Below are 26070 nucleotides of genomic sequence, written 5' to 3'. Positions count from 1 at the left end.
AACCGCGTCGTAAATCGAAATGTCGAGATTCAGAAACGATTTTTCCACTGGAACAATGGCAAAAACAGGGGATTGGCTCCCTCAGCAGAGCAAGCTGTGGTTATACCAGCAAATTCTGACCTCTTTTCCCATGGGTTTTCAACATTTGTCCTGATGCGTTCAGACCTCTGCCATCAGGCCACAGCGACCGTTTTCTGTAGTGCCCTTCTGGCCCATGGTTAAGGCCGGGTGAGTGTAGGATGTAGGGGGCCCAATGTTTCAGCATTGAGGTTTCCCAACTTCCCCGGGTTCATTCAAACCATATCAATTTATAAATCAAATTTATAAAGGTATAAAAGACGGGCTAGCGTGGCAGTGTAAAGTCAAAACGACATCGTAAATTTGAAACAGGGTTTCAATTTTTGGAAGTCATAACGGCAGTCGTTGTAAGTCAAACCTCGTAAAGTCGAGGACCAACTGTATTGGCTCAGTTTAATGATGGAACAAAACTTTATACAGGCTGCTACGTTTGGATGAAGGCTATTGAATGTCTACAAATTGTAATAACATAGAACCATAGAATTCCTACAGTGCAGAAGGAGGCCATTTCGGCCCATCAGGTCTGCACTGACCCTCTGAAAGAGTATCCGACCAAGGCTAACTCCCCCGCCCTATCTCCGTAACCCCATTTAACCTGCACATCCTTGGATACTAAGGGACAATTCCGCATGGTCAATCCAACTAACCTCCACATCTTCGGATTGTGGGAGGAAACCGGAGCACCCAGAGGAACAAACAACAAAGAAAAGTACAGCACAGGAACAGGCCCTTTAGCCCTCCAAGCCTGCGCCAACCATGCTGCCCGTCTAAACTAAAATCTTCTAACTTCCGGGGCCCGTATCCCTCGATTCCCATCCGATTCATGTATTTGTCAAACACCCACACTGGCACGGGAAAAACATACAGGCTCTGCACAAGGCCGGAATCAAACCCGGGTCTCTGGAGCTGTGAGGCAACAGTGCTAACCACTGTGCCACTGTGCTACCCCCCGGTATAGTGTCTTTAATGTAGCAAAAACTCGCAAGGTGTCTAATCCCCAGGAGTATAGGCAAATTCCTCGGTGTAAACATCGCCAACAATCTGTTGCGGTCCACCCACGTAATAGTAATAATAATAATAATAATCTTTATTAGTGTCACAAGTAGGCTTACATTAACACTGGAATGAAGTTACTGTGAAAATCCCCTAGTCCCCTAATCGCTCCGGCACCTGTTCGGGTACACTGAGGGAGAATTCAGAATGTCCAATTCACCTAACAAGCAAATCTTTCGGGACTTGTGGGAGGAAACCGGAGCACCCGGAGGAGACCCACGCAGACATAGCGAGAACGTTCAGACTCCGCACAGACAGTGACCCAAGCCGGGAATCGAACCTGGATCCCTGGCGCTCTGAAACAACAATGCTAACCACTGTGCTACCGCGGCGCTAAAAGCACGAAATTCTAAAATCAAGACATTGGTTAATTTAAGAGCCAATGCAGCTCAGGAGTATAACCCGGGAAAAAGAGTGGAATAAAAAGGGAGATTTTACGCTTGAGCAGACGGCATACTCAGAGGTGATATAATAAAACTGTTGAGGTCATTGTTGGTCAATGACAGCAAAAGCAGCATCGGATGTTAACAAAAACTTAACAAAACCACTTAGCCGGTGACAGAGTCAGCTGACAAAGGAGAGGGGTTTATGAAATGTTAAATCTGTTTATATTGCCATGTTTTGTAAAATGTATTGTCATAGCTCACAGTAGTTCCTGGTGCCACTTGTGACCCACATGTATTTCACGTCTAGTTCTTAGATGATCACCTGCCCCATGTATCCCATTGTAACTCACCTGGGGTTGTTAGAACTGAGATACTGTCGCCCCCTTTCTCACTCTGACAAGGGGAATTTAAAACATAAGAGCAAGAAAAAAGTGTGATTAAAGAAAGACCTGCTTTTATATAGCACCTCTCAAAACGACTGGAAATCATCAAAGTGCTTTTGAGACAATGATGTGTTTTTGCAGTGTAGAGATTGTTGTAATGTGGGAAATGCAGCAGTCAATTTGTGCACAGCAAGGTAATGATAGTCAGCTATTCTGTTTTTGTGATAATCGATCACAGGATAAATATTGACCTGGTCACTGGGGTTAACTCCCCTGCTCTTCCTGGGACTTGAACACACGACCTTTTAACCCAGGCAAGAGTTCTATGGCATGATTCAGGCATCGCCCGCATAAGGAAAGAAATCCTAACAAAGCTGTATCGAGTCTCAGGTTTTTAACAAGACTCTTCATGCTGTGGTGTTTGATCCTCCATTTACAAACTTCCTGACCTGTAACTGGTAACCACCACTGGCGACATGTTTGGATCCAAGGAATGCATCATTGATGGAATTGTCAGTGCTGGTTTACTTTTAACTCATTCATTCTTGGGATGGGAAGGTCACTGGAAGGACATCTTTGATCACCTCTTCTTCACTGCCCTTGATAAATTGCGAGATTGGGATTGGTGGAGGTGGGCTAGCGGGGGAGGGGGGGGGCCTTCTTTTTGAACCGCTGCAGTCGACATGCTGAAGATGCTGTTGCTGGAAATTCCAGGGTTTTTGTCCTCGTGACGTCGAAGGAACTGTTGGATTTACATTCCTCGGTCTCGGCATATCTGAGAGTGCGACAAGACACAGATAGAAGGTCAACTTTCTCCACAAAGTCAAGAGTGAAGGAAGCTGACTCAACTATTTCCTGATTATTAAACCTTTGTGGCACCATCGTTACAAATTATTAAAGACATTATTCTCACAGGGTATCAATAAGGTGGAGTGCACTATTCATTGGGTCAAATGCTGTTAGCAAAGAAGTTGTCCTTAAATCTCAAAGCATTATTACGTGAACTGCCATATTGATGAACTGCACTTTAAGGTTTTGGCCGTGAATTGCGCTCTCGCATCTGAATCAGCACACTGGGCTAAATCGCTGGCTTTGAAAGCAGACCAAGGCAGGCCAGCAATTCCCGTACTAGCCTCCCCGAACAGGCGCCGGAATGTGGTGACTAGGGGCTTTTCACAGTAACTTCATTGAAGCCTACTCGTGACAATAAGTGATTTTCATTTTCATTTCATCAGGAGGTTGTGATTCCAAATCCCAGTGCAAAGACTTGAACATAAAATCTAGGCTGAAACTCCAATGCTGTACTGACAGAGCCCTGAAGCTTTAGGGTGCGATTCTCCGGTTTCCGAGCCGTGTGTTTCCCGGCAGCAGGAGGCAGCGTGCGGATTGCTGGTTGAAGGACTCTCTGCTCCCATCGCTGTCAATGGTAATTCTCACCCCACACTGCTGGGAAACCCTTGGGCAGGTGTGCACTGCCAACAGGACCAGAGAATTCCACCACCAGCGAACGGGCAGAGATTTCTGGCCTTTGTCTTTCGTGTGTGACATAAACTGAGACTCTGCATGCCCTCTGGGCATAAAAGATCCCACGCCGGTATTTCAAAGAAGGGCAAGGAAGTTCTCCTCGTTGTCTTACTTATCCCTTGGCCAACACCTCAATGATAGATTATCTGGTCGTCAGCTTATTGCTGTTTGTGGGAGTTTGTTGTGCTCAAATTTGTTGCTGCGTTTTCCTTTTTAAAATAAATTTAGAGTACCCAATTCTTTTTTTCCAATTAAGGAGAAATTTAACGTGGCCAATCCACGTACCTCGCACATCTTTGGGTTGTGAGGGGCGAAGTCCACGCAAACACGGGGAGAATGTGGAAACTCCACACGGACAGTGATCCAGTGGTGGGATCGAACCCGGGACCTCGGTGCCGTGAGGCTGCAGTGCTAACCACTGCGCCATCGTGCCACCCCTTTTGCTGCGCTTTCTACCATACAACAGCGATTTATAAAAGCATCCTTGTCTGCAAAGCACTTTGATTTGTCCTGAATTTGTGAAACGTGTGATATAAACGCAAATCTTTCTTTTTGATGCTTTAAGGAGCGATCCAGGCCATTCAGGGTATCTGCTGTCCTTTCTGAAGTGGAGATGCCGGCGCTGGACTGGGGTGAGCACAGGAAGAAGTCTTACAACGCCAGGTTAAAGTCCAACAGGTTTGTTTCAAACACTTGCTTTCGGAGCACTGCTCCTTCCTCAGGTGAAGGAGCAGTGCTCCGAAAGCTAGTGTTTGAAGCAAACCTGTTGGACTTTAACCTGGTGTTGTAAGACTTCTTACTGTCCTTTATGAAGTTGAATTCCAGGCTGTGGAATAGCCAAAGAAGGCAAGGGACTCCAATAAGATTTCTCTGTTACTTTAACGGAGGCAGAAATCCATTCAAGATCATTAAAACCTTTGTTAAAATAGCAGACAAAGGAAGTTTCTATAAACACATCAAAACTGTTGTTATAGCAACGACCAGGCTTCAATACAGGTGCGACAGCATAATTATATCCTGGTTGTATAAAACTGTGATGTTAATTCATAAACACTCTGAACTTGCATTTGCTCTCCAATCAGTTTAAAGGTGAAGGAAGCCACGCAGTCATTATTTTTCTGTACAGTTTGCTCCTGTCAAGAACTCTGGAAAGGTAAGCGAGTTCAGATGCTTACAGTACTGTGGGATTGAAATCTTTCCAAAGTGCCATTCTGTTTCTGCAGAAAAGTTTTAATTTATCTGAAGTTGCCCAGAGGATTGTGCAAGGTAAGATTCATTCAAGGCAAGAAGAGAAAACCTCAATCTTCTCATCCACTCACTGAATATTAATTTTGTTTGAGACTTCAACCATTCAGGCAATAGGAGACAATCTAGTTATGTCACTCGACAACATTGATTAAGCAACAGAAGTAATTCTTAACAAACAATCGGCTTGAGGTGGTTCTTGCTTCCCGATTCAACCTATTAGGGTGTGGGGTATCTCGTCTTTTCTCACTCTCTCTCTTTCTCTCGTGATCTCTGGGGCGGGATTCTCCAGTCGCTAACGCCGAAATTGCGTTCGGAAATCGGCCGGAGAATCCCCATTCACGACCGAATCGCCGGCCCGCTTTCACGATACCCCGCCCACTCCAAAGCAGCATACTCGGAGAGTATGGCGCATGCAGAATCGAGGGCCTTGGGACATTGCTGAGGCCCCCCCCCCCCGATGCTCCGACTCCGACCGGCCGAGTTCCCGACGGCGTCGGTCGCGTGTGGTCTCAGCAATTGGGAACTCGGTGTGGCGGCTGCGGACTCAGTCCAGGGCCGCCACAGTCGGGGGGAGGGCCGATCCACGGGCAGTGGGGACTTTGCCAGGGGCTGCGGGCACTGTCGGGGGGTGGTCCGGGGGGGCGTGAGCCGGCCAAAGTGGGGGACACTTTTTCGCAGGCCGGGTCTGCAAGCGGTCGGCGCCATGTTGCACCACGTGGCCGCTGCAGGCCGCTGCCCTGCGCATGTGCGGCCACAGACCCGGCAATTCTCCGGGCCGTATCGGCAGCTAGATCCAGGTGCCTTGATGCTAGCCCCCAACCAAACGGAGGATCGGTGGCCGTTTCACGCCATTTCTTCTGTCGTAAAACGCCACTGTTCCCACACCAAAATTGGAGAATCCAGCCCGTGGTCTTCTGCTTCCAGCTGCAACACAGACTTCAGTTCAGTCTTCAAATTCAGCGCACCTGATAACTCAGAGCTGGTGCTTTTTTATCTCTTTCCAGACTACAAACCATGTGCATAATTTGTCCTGTTTTTGGATTCGGGTTGGTTCGGTCACTGCACGATCAATCTCTGATTGGCTGAGGTGGTGCATGATCAGCTGCTGTGTTAACGACTCATAGGACCATCTCTCTCATTGCAGCCTTTCCTGTTGCCTTATTACTGTGGTGATATGCCTATGAGCCACATCATAGTTGGATGATATGAGACCTCCAACCAGCAGGTGGCAGTACAGACACCCCATGCGGTCTCAAGACCAAGGTCACGTGACCTGGAACCGGTATATAAAGAGAGGCTCATCTGGCCATCTGGGGAACGTGAGATAGAGGGTAATAAGATGCAAGTGTAACAGGTCAGCAGTAAGTTCCAGAGGAGTAGCAAGACTCCATGATAACATTCTCCATATCAGATTTCCATCCTACTGCACGAGACACAATAAAAGGATTTTGGTTTGGACAAATCAAAGTGTTTGGTGAGTTCATCATAAAGTCCAAGGGACCAAACACAACAATTACATTTTGTGACTTCCCAATGAGATAACAAGTCCCAAGGTAGTTCCAGTGTCCGGTTTTAGGTTGCTTTTTCGAGATAAGAGAGTGTGGTGTCCAGCACTGCTGATGACAGTTGCCACCCTAGCAGACAGACAGGAGTCAGACTAAGGCTTTGATTGAGGAGCCTACCAGAGCTTTCCTCACTGCGAGCTATCATCACCCTCCTGCCTTGTATATTGACTCGCTGACAGGGCCGACACAGGCCCATCAACCTAGAGTTATGTTACACAGGGGAGGGTCGAGTGGGGAAGGGAATGAATGGCAGCTGGAGGAAGGGTTGGGGGGGGGTGGGCAAAGCGACACAGGAGGGGGGAGCAAGTGGGGGATGGGAAGCTGCGTGGGAAGGGGAGAGGGGGTGAGATAACATACAAACCTCGTCCTATGAAAAATGGGCGAGGATGAGGGTCTCCCTGGTCCTCCAGGCGTGACGGACCCTCGCTGGTCCGGTCCCTCTTCATCCTCCTTCTCAGAAAGAAAGTGCATGTCCCTCTTCCTCCACCTCCTGCACATCGCCCCATTGCTGTTCCAGGTTGTGTAGGGCACAATGCGGGCAACCCTCCAGGTGGTATACTCCACGGCACCACCAGAGCGTTCGAGGCATCAGAACCGCATTTTGAGCAATCCGGCGCACCACTCAATGACAGGCCAGGGGGCCACAAGGGCCTCCTTATCTCCGGCCTCCACATTGGTCGTCTGTCTCCGTACCGGCATCATTAGCCAGGACCTCAGCGAATACCCCTTATTCCCCCAAGAGTCAACCCATCATCCAGGGGTGGTCCTCCAAGATGCTGGGGACCTCTGACTGCCCCCAGTATGTACCTGTCGGGCACACTCCCTGGAAAGGGGTGCACATAAGTGCATGATCTCGAGATGGTGGTCGCACTGAGTTGAACATTCAGGGAGTGGAGCCCCTACTGTTGATGAAGGACATTCTCGGGCCGCCCGGCGCACACAAGGCGACGTGGGTGCCATCGATTACCCTCCGGACCTGGAGCATCCCGGCAATGGAATAGAATCCTGCAGCCTGGGCATCTTGGTGAACATGGTCTTGTTCCAAGTTGATATAGTCAGCTGCCCAGGCAAACAGGGCATCCGTGATTTCATGCACGCACTTGTGGGCTGTAGGTCATGAAATGCTGCGCAAGTCCCCGCTCGAAGCCTTGAATCAACATGCAAGGTAGATGTTCAGGGCTGCGGTGACCTTCTGAGCCATCGGGAGCGGGTAGCCTCCTCCTTCACAGGGTGCCAAGTCCACCAGGGCATGGATCAGGTGCAGCACCATCCCCTTGTTGAGGCGGAACGTGCCATGCACACCCCCCCCCCCCCCCCCCCCCCCACCCCCTCACAAGATTCACCAAGCTCCTCGTCGAAGCATATTTAATAATGAGGTGAGATTGCGTGTGGTCAGCTGTTCCACACACACACAACCCCCCCCCCCACACACACACACACACACACAGAAATCATCCTCACTTCCATTCCCCACACCAAACTCCAGAATGGAAACTTTTGGCCAATATTTCTGTTGTAGTTCAGTTTGATACCGTATTGAAATACATCCACAGATTCTCAGGGGTTCATGCACATAATACTCCAGGTGCCCTGGGGTCAGACTTTCCTTGGAAAGCACTGATTGCAAGCACTAGAAGAGGACATTTTTACTTTTAAGTTACCCCATTTGCCCTTCTTTCATTAACCCTCTTTCTCTGTCCCCATGATATGCTCTTGTGTCGTTCAAGTGCTTCCCTCATTCGTTTAATAAAGTAATAAATGATGACAGAGCTCATTGCAACGTTAACCGTCTCCCAGTCTCAACACACCTCTGATGCATTTCTGTCAATTTCTCAAACGTGAATCTGTTGGACTTGGCGTTGAAGGAGCATTGTGGATGCTTTCTGATAAATCGTCTTTTGTTACAGGCTCCATAATGATATGGACAACACAACTTCACATCTCTTGCAGTTAAGCCTGGGAAATTTCATCTGCAAACAAGTAAGTAATAATATCTTAAAATACATGTTCCTTAAAAATAGAAATCTGGTGGGGTGTCACCATTCTAACTCTTACTGTATAGCCAGCATCCATGTGCTCACCTACCTAAATTAGCTCGTACTCTGGCAACACTTCCGTTTTCAAATTCACAACCTTGTGTTTAAATTCATCCTTGGTCTCACCCTTCCCTACCTCTGTAACCTCCGTCGGCCTTACAACCCTCCGAGAAGTCTGCCCTCCTTCAACACTGGCCTCTTGCGCATACTTTGATTTCCTTCGCTCCACCATTGGCAGCCGTATCTTCAACTGCCTCGACCCTAAGTTCCGGAATTCTCTCCCGAAAACTATCTTTTTCCTACTTTAAGAGAAATGTTCCCGATGGTGGGCGGAGTCCAGAACTAGGGGTCATGATTCGAGGAGAAGGTGTAACCCATTTCGGACTGAGGTGAGGAGAAATTTCTTCACCCAAAGAGTGGTGAATCTGTGGAGTTCACTATCACCGAAACTGGTTGAGGCCAAAATGTTGTGAGATTTCGATAAGGAATTAGATATAGCTCCTGGGGTTAAAGGGGTCAAGGGACATGGGGGAAGAAAGGAGCAGGATGGAACCATCAATTCACGAGACATGTGTTTTAAGATATGAACAGTGGTTTTAATCTACTTACTGCAGAGCCAGCCTGTTACCCGTTGAACTCTCGATGAACTGCAGGCTGGCCCTGGACACGGTTATTTATACAGCAGTCAAGGGGGAGGAGTCGTGGGCGGAGCCAAGGGTGGAGCCCTGTACAAATCCCAGAGCATTCCCAGAGCTATTCCCCCTAGTGGTCGGATAACACTACTGCGCTTACAATAGTATTGGTAAATACACTGTGAATTACTACGTTACATTCACCACAGAGCAGTATATTGGATTTGATGGTCAGCCATCACCATGGTGATAATGAACAGGCTCGAAGGGCCGAATGGCCTGCTGCTGCTTCTATTTTCTACATATGTTTCCATGTATTCTAAAAAGCCTACCTCTTTGGCCTGTCCTAAAAAACTACTTAAGCTGGTTTGAAACATTGTTCAATAACATACACTCCTGTGAAGCACCATTGGAATATTTTATAAAGTTAAAGGCTATACGAAGGTGTTCCTGTTGTTTGTGGCCCTGATGCTACAACTGACCACGAGCACACCACAGCTGGAGAGTGGACCATTTACCCAGGGGTTCCTGCTGGTCAACTCTGTCCAATTATCTGAATGGATGTGGTGTTAACAGCAATTGTCGACAGTAATTTTCCAGATTCAGGCATTAATAAAAGCAAATTACTGCAGATGTTGGAAATCTGAAATAAAAACATAAAATGTTGCACAAACTGAGTTTTTTTAAAACTTCATTTTTACGGGATGTGGGCTTCATTGGCTAGGCCACCATTCCTTTTTTTTCCATAAATTTAGAGTACCCAATTATTATTTTTTTCCAATTGAGGGGCAATTTAGCGTGGCCGATCCACCTAGCCTGCACACCTTTGGGTTGTGGGGGTGAAACCCACGCAGGTATGGGGAGAATGTGCAAACTCCACACAGGGCCGGGATTCGAACCCGGGTCCTCAGCGCCACAGTCCCAGTGCTATCCACTGTGCCAATATATGCCAGAAGCCACCATTCCTGATTGTCCTTGAGAAGATGGTGGTGTCAACTTGCCTTCTTGAACCACTGCAGTCCGTGTGGTGTAGGTACACCCATAATGCTGTAGTGAGAGAGTTCCAGTGTTTTGACCCAGTGACAGGGAAGGAATGGCAATATATTTTCAAGTCAGGATGGTGAGTGACTGGAGGGGAACCTCCAGGTGGTGGGGTTCCCAGCTATCTGTTGCCTTTGTCCTTCTGGATGGTCGTGGGTTTGCAATATGCTGCCTAAAGAACCTTAGCGAATTCCTGCAATGCATCTGGTAAATGGCACACACGGCTGCCACTGTTCGTCGGTGGTGTAGGGATTGAATGTTTGTGGAAGTGGTGCCAATCAGGCAGGCTGCTTTGTCCTCGATGGTGACAAGCTTATCAAGTGTTGCTGGAGCTGCACTCATCCAGGCAAGTGGTGAGTATTCCATTACACTCCTGCTCTGTAGATGGTGACAAGCTTTGGGGAGTCAGGAGGTAGGTCGCTCGCCATAGGTTTCCTAGCCTCTGATCTGTTCTTGTAGCCACAGTATTTATATGGCTAGTCCAGTTTGGTTTCTGGTCCATGGTAACCCACAGGGTGTTGATAGTGGGGGATTCAGTGATGGTAATGCCATTGAATCTCAAAGGACGATGGTTTTATTCTCTCTTATTGGAGATGGTCATTGCCTGGCATTTGTGTGACATCAATGTTACTTGCCACTTGTCAGCCCAAGCCTGGATTGTCCAGGCCTTGCTGCATTTGGACATGGACTGCTTCATTATCTGAGGAGTCGTGAATGGTGCTGAACATTGTGCAATTATCAGTGAACATCCCTACGTCTGATCTTATGTTGGAAGGGAGGTCATTGATGAAGCAGCTGAAGATGGTTGGGCCGAGGACACTATCCTGAGGAACTCCTGCAGTGATGTCCTGGAGCTGAGATGATTGACCTCCACCAACCACAACCTTCTTCCTTTGTGCCAGGTATGACTCCAACCAGCAGAGAGTTTTCCTTCTGATCCCCATCGGCTCCAGTTTAGCTGGGCTCTTTGATGCCATACTTGGTCAAATGCTGCCTTGATGTCAAGGGTAGTCACTCTCACCTCACCACTGGCATTCAGCTATCTTGTCCACGTTTGAACCAAGGCTATAATGAGGTCAGGAGCCGAGTGACCCTGGCGGAACCCAAACTGAGCGTCCGTGAGCAGGTTATTGCTAAGTAAGTTCCGCTTGATAGCACTGTTGATGACCCCTTCCATCACGTCACTGATAGGGTGGGAATTAGCCGGGTTGGATTTGTCCTGCTTTTTGTGTACAGGACATACCTGTGTTGCAGCTGTACTGGAACAGCTTGGCTGGGGGTGCAGCAAGTTCTGGAGCACAAACTTTCAGTACTATTGCTGGGGTACTGTCACAGCCCATAGCTTTTGCAGAACCCAGTGCCTTCAACCGTTTCTTGATATCACCTCGGGTGAATCTAATTGGCTGAAGGATGACGTCTGTGATGCTGGGAACATCTGGAGGAAACCGAGATGAATCATCCACTCGGCACTTCTAGCTGAAGAATTTTGCGAATGCTTCAGCCTTGTCTTTTGCATATATGTGCTGGGCTCCTCCATGATTGAGGATGGGGATATTAGTGGAGCCTCCTCCTCCAGTGAGTTGTTTCATTGTCCACCACCATTCACGGCTGGATGTGACAGGACTGCAGAGCTTGGATATGATCCGTTGGTTGTGGAATCGCTTAGCTATCTATCACTTGCTGCTTATGTTGCTTGGCATGCAAGTTGTCCCGTGTTGCTGTGTTGTAGCTTAACCAGATTGACACAACATTTTTCGGTAGCCTGGTGTTGCTCCTGGGATGCTTTCCTGCACTCTTCATTGAACCAGGGTTAATCCCCTGGTTTGGCGGTAATGGCAGAGTGGGGGAATATGCTGGGCTATGAGGTTGAAGATTGTGGTTGAATACAATTCTGCTGCTGCTGATGACCCACAGCGCCTCATGGATGCCCAGTCTTGAGTTGCTAGATCTGTTCTGAATCTATTCCATTTAGAACGGTGGTAGTGCCATACAACATGATTGGGGAGGTGGGGTATGCTCAATTCGAAGACGGGACTTTGTCTCCACAAGGACTGTGCAGTGGTCATTTCTACCGATACTGTCTTGGACAGATACATCTGCAGCAGGCTGGGTGGTGAGGATGAGGTCAAGTATGTTTTTCCCTCTTGTTGGTTCCGTCACCACCTGTTGCAGACCCAGTCTCACGGTTATGTCCTTTCGGACTCAGACAGGTGGGTCAGTAGTGGTGCTACCGAGCCACTCTTGGTGATAGACATTGAAGCCCCCTACCCAGAGACAATCTCTGCCAGTGCAGCATTCTCTCAGGGTAGACTGGAGTATCAGCCTGGATTATGTCCTCCAGTCTCAGGAGTGGGGCTTGAAACCGTGGACTTCTGAATCGCAGGCAATCAGCATCAGACCTTTCACCCAACAGCCTTAGGAATTTTCACCTCATTGGTCTAGTCAGGATTTGAACTTCGTCCCAGAAATCTTTGAAATGTATTAGTTCCAAGTTTGCAGATGATACAAAGCTGGGCAGGAATGTGTGTTGTAAGAAAGATGTGAAGCAACAGGAGGATTTTGAAAGATTTACTGAGTGGGTAAGAAAATGGCAATGGGGCAGCATGGTAGCACAAGTGGATAGCACTGTGGCTTCCCAGCGCCAGGGTCCCAGGTTCGATTCCTCACTGGGTCACTACCTGTGCAGAGTCCGCATGTTCTCCCCGTGTCTGCGTGGGTTTCCTCCGGGTGCTCCGGTTTCCTCCCACAGTCAAAGGACGTGCAGGTTAGGTGGATTGGCCATGATAAATTGCCCTTAGTGACCAAAAAGGGGTTGGTTTAGCTCACTGGGCTAAATTGCTGGCTTTTAAAGCAGACCAAGCAGGCCAGCAGCGCGGTTCGATTCCCGTACCCGCCTCCCCGAACAGTCACCGGAATGTGGCGACTAGGGGCTTTTCACAGTAACTTCATTTGAAGCCTACTTGTGACAATAAGCAGTTTTCATTTCATTTTGCATTTACATTACAAATTTCAAGCTCGCTGGATGACCCAAATGCTTTCAAGCCAATGAAGATCTTCTGAATTACAGTCATTGCAGTAATGTAGGAAACACAGCAATCATTTGGCACTCAACCCCAGGAGGAAGAGAGCAACACCACAGCAGAGACAAAGAGGTTTTGCCACATGAGCTGACATTCGCACCATCAACTCAGACACTGGCGTTGCACTTGGAGGCTGGTGAAGAGTTGAGATTGTGTTGCATTATTGGGCGAGCTCTCATGTTAATTCACATGCCAACGCGTCAGCTGATGGGCTTGCAGAAGGGTTCTGCTAAAGGGGATTCAGATGATGACTTTGATGTGCTGCCATGCAGGAGAATGCTGATGGACATGTACATAAGATGTTGGGTGTATTGGCTGACCTGGAGTACTGTGTGCAGTTTTGGTCTCCTTAGGAGATATAGAATTGACATAGAATTTACAGTGCAGAAGGAGGCCATTCGGCCCATCGAGTCTGCACCGGCTCTTGGAAAGAGCACCCTACCCAAAGTCAACACCTCCACCCTATCCCCATAACCCAGTAACCCCACCCAACACTAAGGGCAACTTTTGGACACTAAGGGCAATTTATCATGGCCAATCCACCTAACCTGCACATCTTTGGACTGTGGGAGGAAACCGGAGCACCCGGAGGAAACCCACGCACACACGGGGAGGATGTGCAGACACCGCACAGACAGTGACCCAACAAGGAATCAAACCTGGGACCCTGGAGCTGTGAAGCAATTGTGCTATCCACAATTCTACCGTGCTGCCCCGCAATATAATAAAGGATATTTTTGCAAGCGAGTGAGTGCAACAAAGGTTCACCAGACTTGTTCTGGGGATCCTATGAGGAGGGATTGTGCAAAGTGGACCCGGACTTTCGAGAATTTCGAAGAATGAGAGGTCAACTCAGTGAAAACTACAAATTTCTTAAAGGAATAGACAGGGTAGATACAGGTAAGATGTTTCGCTTGATTAGGGAGTCTAGAACCAGGGGGAAATATTTCAAAATAAGGGGGGGTGCCACTTAACAAAATGAGCAGAGATTTCTTTACACAGAGGCTTGTGAACCTTTGAAATTCCCGATCCCAGAGGGCTGTGGAAGCTCAGTCATTGAATATGTTTCAGGTAGAGATTGATAGATTTCTGATTAACAATAATGTAAAGGGTGATGGGGATCGTGGGTGTAAAAGGTATCGAAATGTCCAATCAGCCATGATCATATTAAATGGCGAAGCAGGTTCGATGGGCTAAACTCCTGTGTCCATGTTCCTAAATAAAGGCCCAGTGTCCAACTCACAATGACATCAGGTCCTTCATAAAATCACCTTTTTTTCAACCAATACCTCAGGAAGTATACTGGTTTCTGATGATTCCTGTGTTCAGAATCGGGAGAATGACTTTTGATTTTTTTTTATCCTCCTCCACAGGCCCTTATAAACCTAATGCTCACCGGGAGAGCCAGCCCAAATGTTTTCAATGGAGACCTTCAGTATGATGACCAAGGTGCCCAGCTTAAAGAACCACGGCGTGGAGTCCTTGCTCGAAGTGATGTGGGCTATCTCTATTGGAACAGACATGAGTTGGAGCACGACAAGCTCCCAATGGTATTTTATTATTTTTATTTCTCTGGTGCTGCGGAGCTGGGACCGTGTGTAATTTGTGTTAAAGGGGAGGTTTTTGGTGAGGTTTTCTGTCCCAGTGCAGAATTGGGCTTTCCACGAAATCCAACAACAATCTTTCACAAGACCAAGAAAAGGAGAAACCTTCTTTCAGAGCTCTTTTTCTTAGATTCATAGAAATACAGCACAGAGACAGGCCGTGCAGTCTGTGCTGGTGTCTACTTTAAGCCTCCTCCCATCCTGCTTCATCTAACCCTACAAAGCATATTCTTCATATTTATTCTTTCACGGGATGTCAGCGTCACTGGCAAGGCCAGCACTTGTTGCCCAACCCTAATTGCCCTTAGGAAGACGGTGATTGTAGTACAAAGGGTTAATGTTCAACACGTAAATATCAGCCGGAATTCTCCATCCGTTCACATGATGACAGTGCATGGATAGTTCTGTGTAGATCCTAGTGTAGAGACTACCTTGTAAATAGTTGGTATAATGTTCAATAAAAGTTAGAATTCACTAACTGTATCGCATCCGGCCTTACCTGAAAGTCCAGGACCATACTATCACAAACCAGACCAGAGACAGCAATAACAGATGGTGAATCACTGTCTTGAACCACCTACAGTCCGTTTGGTGCAAGTACACCCACGGTGATATTTTTAAAAATATTTTTATTCAACCAAAATTTTCATTATAACGCAAACAGCAATACAACAACCACCCAATCCCCTCCAAACCCTTTCTCCCCCCCCTCCCCCTCATGAAACAAGGTAAACCTTAAACAAAATTCAGAGACAACCCTACCCCTTCTCTAACAGCTGATGGTAACCAGCTCCCTGAAAAAGGAGCTGAAGGTTGCCACCTCAAACAGAACCCTTCCCCCGACCCCCTCAGGGTATACTTAATCTTCTCAAGGTGCACAAATTCCGTCAAGTTCCCCCAACCACGCTGAGGCCTTGGGCGGCACCGGGGTCCTCCACACAGGCAGAACTCGCCTTCGGGCTATTAGCGAGGCGAAGGCGCGAACATCTGCCCAGCTGCAGCACCGGCGAGTCCAATACTCCAAACATGGCCACCAATGACAACGGCTCCAGCTGAACAGCCAAAATCCCTGATATTGCATTAAAAACGGAGACACAGAAACTAATGAGCTTGGGGCAAGACCACAACATGTGCGTGCCATTCGCTGCCCCCCTAGAGCACCGCTCACACATGTCCTCCACCCCCCCCCCCCCCCCAGGAGAACCCACTCAAACGCACCTTGGTCAGGTGCGCCCTGTGCACCATCTTGGACTGGATCAGGCTTAACCTTGCACATGAGGTGAAGGTGACCCTGTGAAGAGCCTCACTCCACACTCCCCCTTCAAAGACCAAACCCAGCTTACCCTCCCACTTCCTCCAACGATGCCTGCTCCGTCGCCAACTGCCCGCAGACATCCAAAATCGTAGTCACCCCTAACTCGGCCAAGGACAGGACCCTGTCCGTAAGTGAAGACACCGGTACCAGGGGGAAATTAAGGGAGCTCCTTGCGCCAAGATGTGCCTGCCTGAAAATATCTGAATACATTTCCTCCAGGGAGCTGGAACTTCTCTAACAACTCGTCTAGGCTGGCGAGCCCTCCTTCCAGAAACATGTCCCAATACCTCTCCAATCCCTCCCTCTCCCATGGTCTAACCGATGAATTTAAGCCAGATGGCACAAACCTATGGGGCGGGATTCTCTGTCGGTGGGATCCTCTGCTTCGCTAACAGCGCACTCAAGCCCGTGGATTTCCCAATGGAGTGGAGGGGGGCGGCAACAATGGGAAACTCCATTGGCCGGCTGCCGGGATGAAGTATCCCACTGCCAGCAGGCAGTTTATGACACCACACATTAGGGACCAATTTCTGAAATGATTCGCTGAAGTTAATCAGCTAAAGAGGAGTTAAAGATCTGTGCTTAATGATGCATAACATTCCTTTTGTGGATCAGGTCCAGTACAGCTAGAGACTCCTTGAATGTAGTTAACGGCATATTTATGTTGTGAGCTGGAAAGATAGCATGTATACAGTTTACTAAGGTCACAATCACAATGCTACAGTGTGGTGCAAACGCAGTTATTCAATGTGCCCTGGCAGCTCTGGTAAGTTCCTTAATGCAGGCTTTATCATACAAGGTCATAAACATAGGTACTTCACTGTTGACCTTTCTCAGTCGGAATTAACGGGCACTTAAGGGCCACCTACTGAACCTACCACAATTTAGCAACTGGCAGGAGGTGGTCGGGGGCGTGGGGGTGAGGGAAGAGGAGGGGGAGGGGGAGGGGAAAGGGGGAGGGGTGGGGGGTGAGGGAAGAGGAGGGGGGTGAGGGAAGAGGGGGGAAGGGGAAGGGCAGGGGGGGTGAGGGAAAAAGAGGGGGAGGGAAGGGGGAAGGGGGAGGGGTTGGGGGTGAGGGAAGAGGAGGGGGAGGGGAAAGGGGGAGGGGTGGGAGGTGAGGGAAGAGGATGGGGAGGGGGAGGGGAAGAGGAGGGGAGGGGGAGGGGAAAGGGGGAGGGGTGGGGGGTGAGGGAAGAGGAGGGGGTGAGGGAAGAGGGGGGAAGGGGAAGAGGGGGGAAGGGGAAGAGGGGGGAAGGGGAAGGGCAGGGGGGTGAGGGAAAAAGAGGGGGAGGGAAGGGGGAAGGGGGAGGAGTTGGGGGTGAGGGAAGAGGAGGGGGAGGGGAAAGGGGGACGGGTGGGAGGTGAGGGAAGAGGAGGGGGTGAGGGAAGAGGGGGGAAGGGGGAAGGGCAGGGGGAGTGAGGGAAAAAGAGGGGGAGGGAAGGCGGGAAAGGGAAGGGCAGGGGGGTGAGGGAAGAGGAGGGCGAGGAGTGGAGGGAAGGGCAGGTGGGGTGAAGGAAGAGGAGGGGGAGGGAGGGGGAAGGCGGGGGGGGGGGAGAGAGGGAAGGAGTGGGTGCCCGCCCGGCAAGGTAGCCTGCTCCTGGCCTTTGCAACCTATCACACAATGCCATACCACCCTCACCACCCACCCCCCCCCCCCCCTGCCAAGAGATCCCCAAACTTACCTTGCATCCGATTCCTGGCTCTTCCTTGTTGGGCCGGAATGCAGCCCCAGCAGTGGCCACCTCTTCCAGTGACACTGCTGGGGCCAGGGAACTGCCGGCCAATCTGGTTGGTGGATCTCCCCAAGATGGGGGCAGAAGTAACAGCCCTCTGAATGTTAACTGGTTGGGCGGCACGTGGCGCAGTGGGTTAGCCCTGCTGCCTCACGGCGCTGAGGTCCCAGGTTCGATCCCGGCTCTGGGCCACTGTCCTTGTGGAGTTTGAACATTCTCCCCGTGTTTGCGTGGGTTTCACGCCCACAACCCAAAGATGTGCAGGGTAGGTGAATTGGCCACGCTAAATTGCCTCTTAATTGCAAAAAAATCATTAACTGGTTGAAGGGCTGCCATTGGGAGTGGGGGTGGGATCCCCTCCCACTTTTTCAGTGCTGTCTGGGAAACCCTGTCAGCCATTACATTGTGCCCAGGGGTTGGGACTATTTGGGAGTAGATCTTTCAGAGAACTGAAATTGGCAGAATGGGTCAAATAGTCTCCTTGCATGAGTTTATGAAGACATCTCTCACTTGCTTTTCCTGCATCTGCTTACCACGTGCCAGGGGAGGTAGTGGAACCCGAGGAGATGTCCAACCATCCCCGATCAACCTTAGGTTTCCTGTAACATTGGCAGGGACCCGGTGGCTGTGAGATGCTCTTTAACCATCTCGGTGATCGTTGCTACAGAGGGCAGGGAATGTAATGAAAGCGAATCCAACAAAAAAAAAGATAATAGGCGCGAACTATAGGCTGTGTGCTGCTGAAATCGGGGTGAGACCTGGCCGATAGATCCCAGGAGAGGCGTCCCCCACAATTCACGATGGTTGTTATACCTCGTGAGATCGAACCAGATCTCGCGTGATGCCGTGATCTGGGTTCCGCCCATTGTGGGCAGTCTCGCACGATTAAGTGAGTTTAAAAACCCACCAAGCGGTGCTGACATCGGCCACCCAGCATCTTATCACCTTCACCAAGGAGACCTCAGCCAGGATCCGTTCAGTACTGGTCCCCACAAACGAAGACCAGGCGGAACGGTACCTGGGTGGGTCCCCCAGGTGATCGGCGCCCCCCCCCCCCCCCCCCCCCCCGTGGTTGGTCTATGGTCAGGGTGGCACCCTGGCAATGCCACCCAGGTGCCAGCCTTGAACTACGAAGGTGCCCAGGTGGCAGTGCCAGACTGGCATTGTGCCTGCACTGGGGATCGGGTCTGGGAATATCCTGTCAGCATGTGGTGGGGTCCCAGGGTTACGTCATTTCAAAAAGGCGCCCCGATCTCTTCCTGCACTGTTGGCTTCCGCTCATCAGTGCTCTTCAGTGCTACAGAGGGCAGGAAATGGCATGAAGGGCTGCATCGGGGTGCATTCACATGCCAGGGTACAAAAGCAAGACAGAGTGCCATTCGATTGCGCCGGGAACGACCCCGCTAACCCTGCCCAGATGGGACTCTGTTTTATTTTGCTTAGATCGTGCCCAATACCGTTGACCTTCAACATGATATCTGATTAGAATGGTTGCTGTTGCTGATCTTGCTCATTTCCTTGTCCCAGGTTGGAAGCATGTTGAAAACTCCCAAACTCCCCATATGGCTGTGCAACATCAATGACACTTTCAGCGTGCTGTTCAACACAAATCGACTACTCTTGGCTGACTGGAAAATGGAGCACCTCTTCGATCTGTATTTTTACAATGGGCAGCTTTCCCAGACAAAGACAGTCAGGCTCACAATAGGTACAAATGTTGAAATTTAACGCAAAAACTATTGTTGCCTTTGATTGGGTGCTTGCAGTCTTGGTGAGATGGCGTGTCCCACTCGAGAAACCTTCAGCATATAATCCAGGCCGACACTCCAATGCTGCTGGCCTGTTGCTCAGTCTCTTGGAGGACCAGTTGAAACAAGGCCCACAGCTTCTCTCGCAAGTGGATGGAGAGCATCCCACTATTTTTAAGAAGTAGTCCTGGCTGGTGTTTATACTTCAACCGACACCGCCAGAACAGGTTAGCTCAGCATTATCTGCGCTACCTGTGAAATCCTGCTGTGTGCATATCGACAACTGAATTTCCTACATTACTGCAGATTTAAGAAGGCAGCACCACCTCCTGAAGGGCAGCTAGGGATGGGCATTAAATGCTGGCCGAACCAGTGACGCCCACAATCGGAAATTATTATTTTTTTAAAATCACAGCAATTACAGACAATGCAAAGATATCTGTTTTGCGTGAAGTGCTGTGGGATGTCCTGCGAGCATGAGGGGCAGCATGGTGGCACAGTGGTTAGCACCGGGTTTGATTCCAACCTCAGGTGACTGTCTGTGTAGAGTTTACACGTTCTCCCCGTGTCTGCGTGGGTTTCCTCTCACAGTCCAAAGATGTTCAGGTTAGGTGGATTGGCCATGCTAAATTGCCTCCAAGTGTCCAAAGGTTAGCTGGGGTCACAGGGATAGGGTGGGGCTTGGGTCTGTGTCGGGTGGTGTTTCAAATGGTCGGTGCAGACGCGATGGGCCAAAAGGCCTCCTTCTGCATTGTAGGGATTCTCTGATTTTATGATTCATTAGAGGCACTAAACAAACACATGGCGGGGGGGGGGGGGGGTTTCTCCATCGGCGGGATACTCCGCTCACCGGCAGCGTACGCATGCGGATTTCCCGATGGGGGTGTCCACAATGGGAAACCCAATTGGCCGCCTGCTGGGCACTCCACGCCAGAAAACGGGTCTGGGGGATCGGAGAATCCCACCCACGTTCTTTCTTATTAGTTGTTAATACAGCATGCCAGTTTCTTGCTTATGAAATCAATCACGATGCCAGACCAGACCCCAACAGCAGCTCGGATACTGGACCGAAACCTCAATATTTTATTTTCATTCTGTAAGACTGTGAGGAAAGGATACTTTGCTCCAGTAGTGATTGCACAAAGAAATAGGGATATGGTATATTAAACCAAACCTTGTTACTAACACAGTATTAAAATCGTTAACATCATACCTGAAAATAGCTTACAATTAATTACTCCTTAAACAATACTACCCAACACAGTGACTACAATACCCTTACTTACTAGGTTTATTCCCACTTAAACAACAAGGAAATAGACCATCTCAGCTCTCATCCACCCTAAATACCAATGGCACAGACTCATGCATGCTTCACAGAGTTATTCTTTGAGAAGGATCGCTTAACACTGCTTTACAAAACAGATCTGACTCTAGTCCGAACCTCTGCAAAAACTCTGGCTGGATGTCTTCAAACCAGCTTTTTTCAGCTTCCCCTTGTCCTCAGATAAGTCTGCACTGCTTTAGATACAGTTAATCTCTTTCAAGTCACTTACAGTGAGAGCAGGACTGTTTCATTGTGCATACCTTCAGCCAGATCAGAGCTGAAACTCAAAAAAAATGATGCCCTAGCTCCACCCAGCAATCTCGTCATCTCACCAAGCTGAAAACTAATTAACTTACCAGGGAACCCCCTTAATCAAACCAAAATTGCATTAGCCCAAGCTTCTACGATGGTTAATTGCACCTCAGGCTCCTAAAAACGTTGTTGTCTTTCAAACCAAGATTCTTTTAAAAACATGACTCCGGCATTGAAACACACCCCAATCCAGGTTTTTACCCCTTACTTCACCAAATACTGATAACCCAATATCCTACATTCGTCACAATCTTACACAATGACGTGCCACAGGCATAACAGATGGTAACCTGATTGTCCGTCCTGCTTGGTGAAGAATGACAAAGGAAATCCAAGCAAGAGGATGATGGGAGAATACCTGAGCAACACTTCAGGGAGGATATTCCATTGCAACTTTGGCAGGCAACTGACAAAAACACTGTAGAAACCGCACCTAGGGATTGGGACATTGTTTCTCTGGGTACACAGGAGAGCTTCCAATGATTTTCCAACAAGGAACTGGCAGAGCAATTCCATACCATTGTTTTACCTTCCCTTTCGAGGATATTTTGTTGCCTTCTAAGCTTCATCAATCCGGCTGTGTTATTTCTGCTTGGCTCTGGTTCTGTCCATTTTTCTTCTTCCGAATTATCTGTTTCAAACACTCCTGCATTTTGCCTTCCAGAGTTTGTGCTAATCGCTCACCACTTAGACCTCACGTCCCTCAGTCTTCCTTCCCTCCCTCTCAATGTTTGCAGATTTCTCAAATGTTAATTTTTACCCTCCTCTCTTGCAGCCACTCACTCCCATCACTGGGAAGAAGGAATGCACGAGAAGGGAGGAGACTCTGAGAAAAGGTTCCCGTCAGTGGAAATGACCGTCCGCACCAAGTGGGAAGGAGCTGCTATTGACTGGAATGGGACTGTGCCGTTTTTCTGAAGGGAAATAGCAGGGGTTTGGCAGAAGGCTGTTAAACGACACCAGATGACCGACCAACCGTGTTGTATTGGGAACTCAGGACCTGCAGCCCAAATCCTTCATTGCCTCTCCACCCTCAGTTCCTTGGTAGCGCATGGGGAAAGTCACAATGCTGTTCGATCAGTTTCCACTGGCGTTTGAGCCATTCCTGAGTTATTGGCATCCTTTCCAGCTATTTCATCTGAAACCTAAATGGACAATTCTCTGTTGCTGCTAATCCCAACAAAGAGTTTGATTTATCAACGTCCCTTGTTTAGCACAAGTGGGTCAGATAGTGGGTAGCAGAGCATCTATCGGCTGTTGGTTAGACTTGCCCTTGCACCCTTCTGCTTAAAAATATGTGCCCACAAATTTGTTGAACATGTGCCAGGGTAAAGGCACAACCAGGGCAACGGGGCATGAGTGAACAAGACAACCAAGAGGGTATCTCCTAATCAATCAGATTGAAGGATTGGGAAATCAATATAGGAAGGACTCAGAAGGGGGGGAATTAAATGATGGGAGTGATTTCAGTGTCAAATCGGGTACAGTAAGAGAAATAAATATCAATCAAAAGATTGGAGTAAGAGAAAGAGAAAAAAAGACAGAGGAAAAGTAGAGGAAACAAATTACATTTAAAATTTGACATCGTTTAAATTCAAAACCTGAAGGGATGAGATTCAACACTTGTTAATTTTCAGAGCCAGAGCCTCTGGCAGTAATAAACATTCATCATGCTGTTAAAAGATAATTTAAGAACATATGATGTTAGACGTATTAGATGCTGTGGTTGAAGAGGCAAAAGTTCTGCTCCTTTTTCACCAACACACTTTTATTTCTTCCAACTGACTCGGCACAAAACTTTATACATCACCAGCCCTAGAGGCCACCTGAAGCCCCTTTACATCTCAGTGTCAATCATTGGACACTTAACATAAATGAGACAACTAATTGCAATGTCTCTTAACCCATTACTTAACATATGAGAGTAAGAAATGGCGGCAGGGCGGCCTGCCCCTTCAACCAGCTCCACCTTTCAATAAAATCATGACAGATTTTCAACTTTAATTCCACTTTCCCATCTGATCCCTCAATTGTGCTTGGAGTCCAACATTTATATGTAATAGTCTTAAGTATACTCAAGAACTGAGTAGCCACTGCCTTCTGGGGTAGAGGATTTCAGAGATTCACAATCACCTGAATGTGGGCATTTCTCCTCTTTGCTGCCCTAAATGGCCGACCCTTTATCCCGAGAACCTACCCCTGGTCCTCGACTTTCCAACCAATGGAAATAGCCTCTCAGCATCCACCCAGTCAAGCCCTCTCCGACATGTTTCAATGAGATCATCCCTCATTCTTCCAAACTTCCAGAAAGCATAGACCCATTCAACTCAATCGCTTCTCGTAGGAAAACCCTCCCATCCTAGGAATCAATCCTCGGCAAATATACTTATCCTTTGATAAGAAGGCCCAAACTGTGCACAATACTCTAGGTATGATCTGACCAAAGCCCTGTATAAATGGAGAAATTCCCCCTTTTGGACTCCAAACCCTTTGCAATAAAGGCCAACCTCACACTTGTTGCAGTTAAAGACAACATATCATTATTACCCTTGCAATTATAAGACTTAACTTTCTGTGGCAGGTTTAATAAGCAAGTTCAGCAAGTTCCTAAAAACAGAACAGACAGGTTAAGGGCGAGGTGCTGTTTTGTGAAGCTGTTGTTTTGACAGCAAATCTTAGCCTGTGTTTTTTTAATGGTAGCTAATCCAGTTGGGCCTGACTGCCCTCCATTGAGATTGAACGTAGATATCGTAGGATAACCAAAATACTGGCTCAGAGTTTTTCTATGATGGAGAGCTTCTCTGCCATGGTAATATGATGGAATTGGGCCAAAATTGTACGTCCTGTCCTTGTGGGATTTTGGGAGGACAGAAATGTGAAACCTGAAGTATGCAAATTAGAGCAGGTACGAACGTGTGGGTGCATTTGGATAGCACTTAGGAGAGGTAAGGTATCCCTTTGGATATTGTTCTGGGACAGCTTTGGTGGAGGTGAAGTGCCCTTTAGGGTAGATCAGATGCACTTTAGTTTGTTAAAAGTTTGCATAATTGTGCACAAAAAGTGGATAAAGGTGATTACTGTCAAGTTCATTGGAACTGTCAAAAGGCATGTCAAAATCGGCTGTCAAAACTATCTGAAACAACTGACAAAGAGACCTGTCAAGATATCAAGGCCTTTAAAAGACCTGCCCTTTAAATATTTGAAAGAATATGTCTGGGGTGGTGAAAGAAAATCATTGCTATTTCACTCTGTTTTGGGGCAGCACGGTAGCACAAGCAGATAGCACTATGGCTTCACAGCGCCAGGATCCCAAGTTCGATTCCCGGCTGGGGCACTGTCTGTGCAGAGTCTGCACGTTCTCCCCGTGTTTGCCTGGGTTTCCTCCGGGTGCTCCGGTTTCCTCCCACAATCCAAAGACATGCAGGTTAGGTGGATTGGCCATGCTATATTGCCCTTAGTATCCAAAAAGGATAGGAGGGGTTATTGGATTATGTGGATAGGGTGGAAGTGAGGGCTTACGTGGGTCGGTGCAGACTCGATGGGCCAAATGGCCTCCTTCTGCACTGTATGTTCTAGGCTCTATGTTCTATGTTAACATAAGCCTGAGGATTTCCATTTTGGGATTCCGACTGAATTACTGATTTCACAATCATCTGTTATCACAGTAGGGTGCCTGCCATTTCACAGTTTGATTGACAGGTACAAGTGATTGTAGACTATTTGGTGTGGTACTCTGAATTCCAGTGCTTGTTGTCATAAGGGATGTGAACTTGAATGAAATGTTTGTTGTTATAAAGCCTTATGTAGTTGAAGGAATGTAAATGTGCATGTACATTTTTGCCCACTTCCGTCATTTTTGCCACAAATATAAATTATGAATGAATGTTTTGTTTCATTATTGTGAAGTCAGCACGTGACACTCAGAACTTTATTTTATGGAACTTTATTGTACCTCATTTCTGCATAGGTCTTGAGATCTGCCCATGGTGGTTACAGGGTGAGTTGACACAGCCAGTGTGAAGAGAATGGGTGGTGAGTGGAGGCACGGGTTGGAATGAATTGGCACGACGTCAGTATAGGGGTTATAACGGAGCATGGGGGTGGGTGGATGATATAGGCTTGCATGGAGGGTATGAGGACCATGGGGGTTAAGTGGGACATGAGGTGGCATGGACGGGGCATAGGGAGTACGTGGGCGGTTGAGGCCTGGAGGAATGTTTCATATTAACCTTTAGTTTGAAACCTTGGACACAGTGCTGGATCCCAGAGATGGACCTTCCGCCCAGCCTGTCTCGCACCTAACATCCTCCTCAGTTATCTCCAGGTCGCCTGCCCTGACTTCTAATCTAGCCCTTCCTACCTGTATTGTTTAGAAAATTTGATCTCTGCTCACCCGAAAATCTGGGCCGCTGAATAGTCAAAGAACACAGTCTAACACAGTAAACACTGAGACTCCATTGCTGAAAACTGTTTCGAAAGAAAAAGAGAATTATGATCTACAAAAACCACAGAAAAATACATGACTAGAAATGAGCTGCAAATTGGATTTAATCCAGTTGAGAAATATTACCAAAATTAATTTTCAGAACAACAGATGCTAAAGCAGCAGAGTGGTTAGCACTGCTGCCTCACAGCACCAGGAACCCGGATTCAATTCCGACTCGGGTCACTGTCTGTGCGGAGTCTGCATGTTCTCCCCGCGTCTGCGTGGGTTTCCTCCGGGTGCTCCGGTTTCCTCCCACAGTCCAAAGATGTGCAGGTTTGGTGGATTAGCCGTGATAAATTGCCCCTTAACGGTCAGGGATGTGCTGCCTAGGTTATGGGGGCCAATGGGTACAGGAGTGCTCATTTGAAGGGTTGGTGCTGACTGGAAGGGCCAAATGGCCTCCTTCTGCGCTGTAGGCATTTTATGATTCTATTAATTTCTATGTGATATCAATGGATTTTTAAAAAAATTTACACTTTCGAGGGATTTGGGCAACGCCCTTGTACCGAGTGGCTTGA

At 48.2% G+C, this 26070-nt stretch overlaps 1 protein-coding gene across 2 annotated transcripts in view; it reads left to right on the top strand.

Moving 5' to 3' along the window:
* mindy4b (MINDY family member 4B) overlaps positions 1 to 22595 on the top strand; it is an 80212-nt gene extending 57617 nt beyond the window's left edge. For both annotated transcript variants that reach the window (XM_038817205.1, XM_038817206.1), the window contains 5 exons: positions 4507 to 4577; positions 8145 to 8217; positions 14400 to 14576; positions 19207 to 19387; positions 21842 to 22595. In XM_038817205.1, coding sequence (XP_038673133.1) covers positions 4507 to 4577; positions 8145 to 8217; positions 14400 to 14576; positions 19207 to 19387; positions 21842 to 21984 — 645 coding nt within the window. In that variant the 3' untranslated portion in view covers positions 21985 to 22595. The remainder of the gene's footprint in view (positions 1 to 4506; positions 4578 to 8144; positions 8218 to 14399; positions 14577 to 19206; positions 19388 to 21841) is intronic.
* Positions 22596 to 26070: the final 3475 nt, after the last annotated feature.

This window comes from Scyliorhinus canicula, chromosome 13 (genome assembly GCF_902713615.1).
Source record: "Scyliorhinus canicula chromosome 13, sScyCan1.1, whole genome shotgun sequence".
Lineage (NCBI taxonomy): Eukaryota > Metazoa > Chordata > Chondrichthyes > Carcharhiniformes > Scyliorhinidae > Scyliorhinus > Scyliorhinus canicula.
This window is presented reverse-complemented; position numbering and strand designations above follow the sequence as displayed.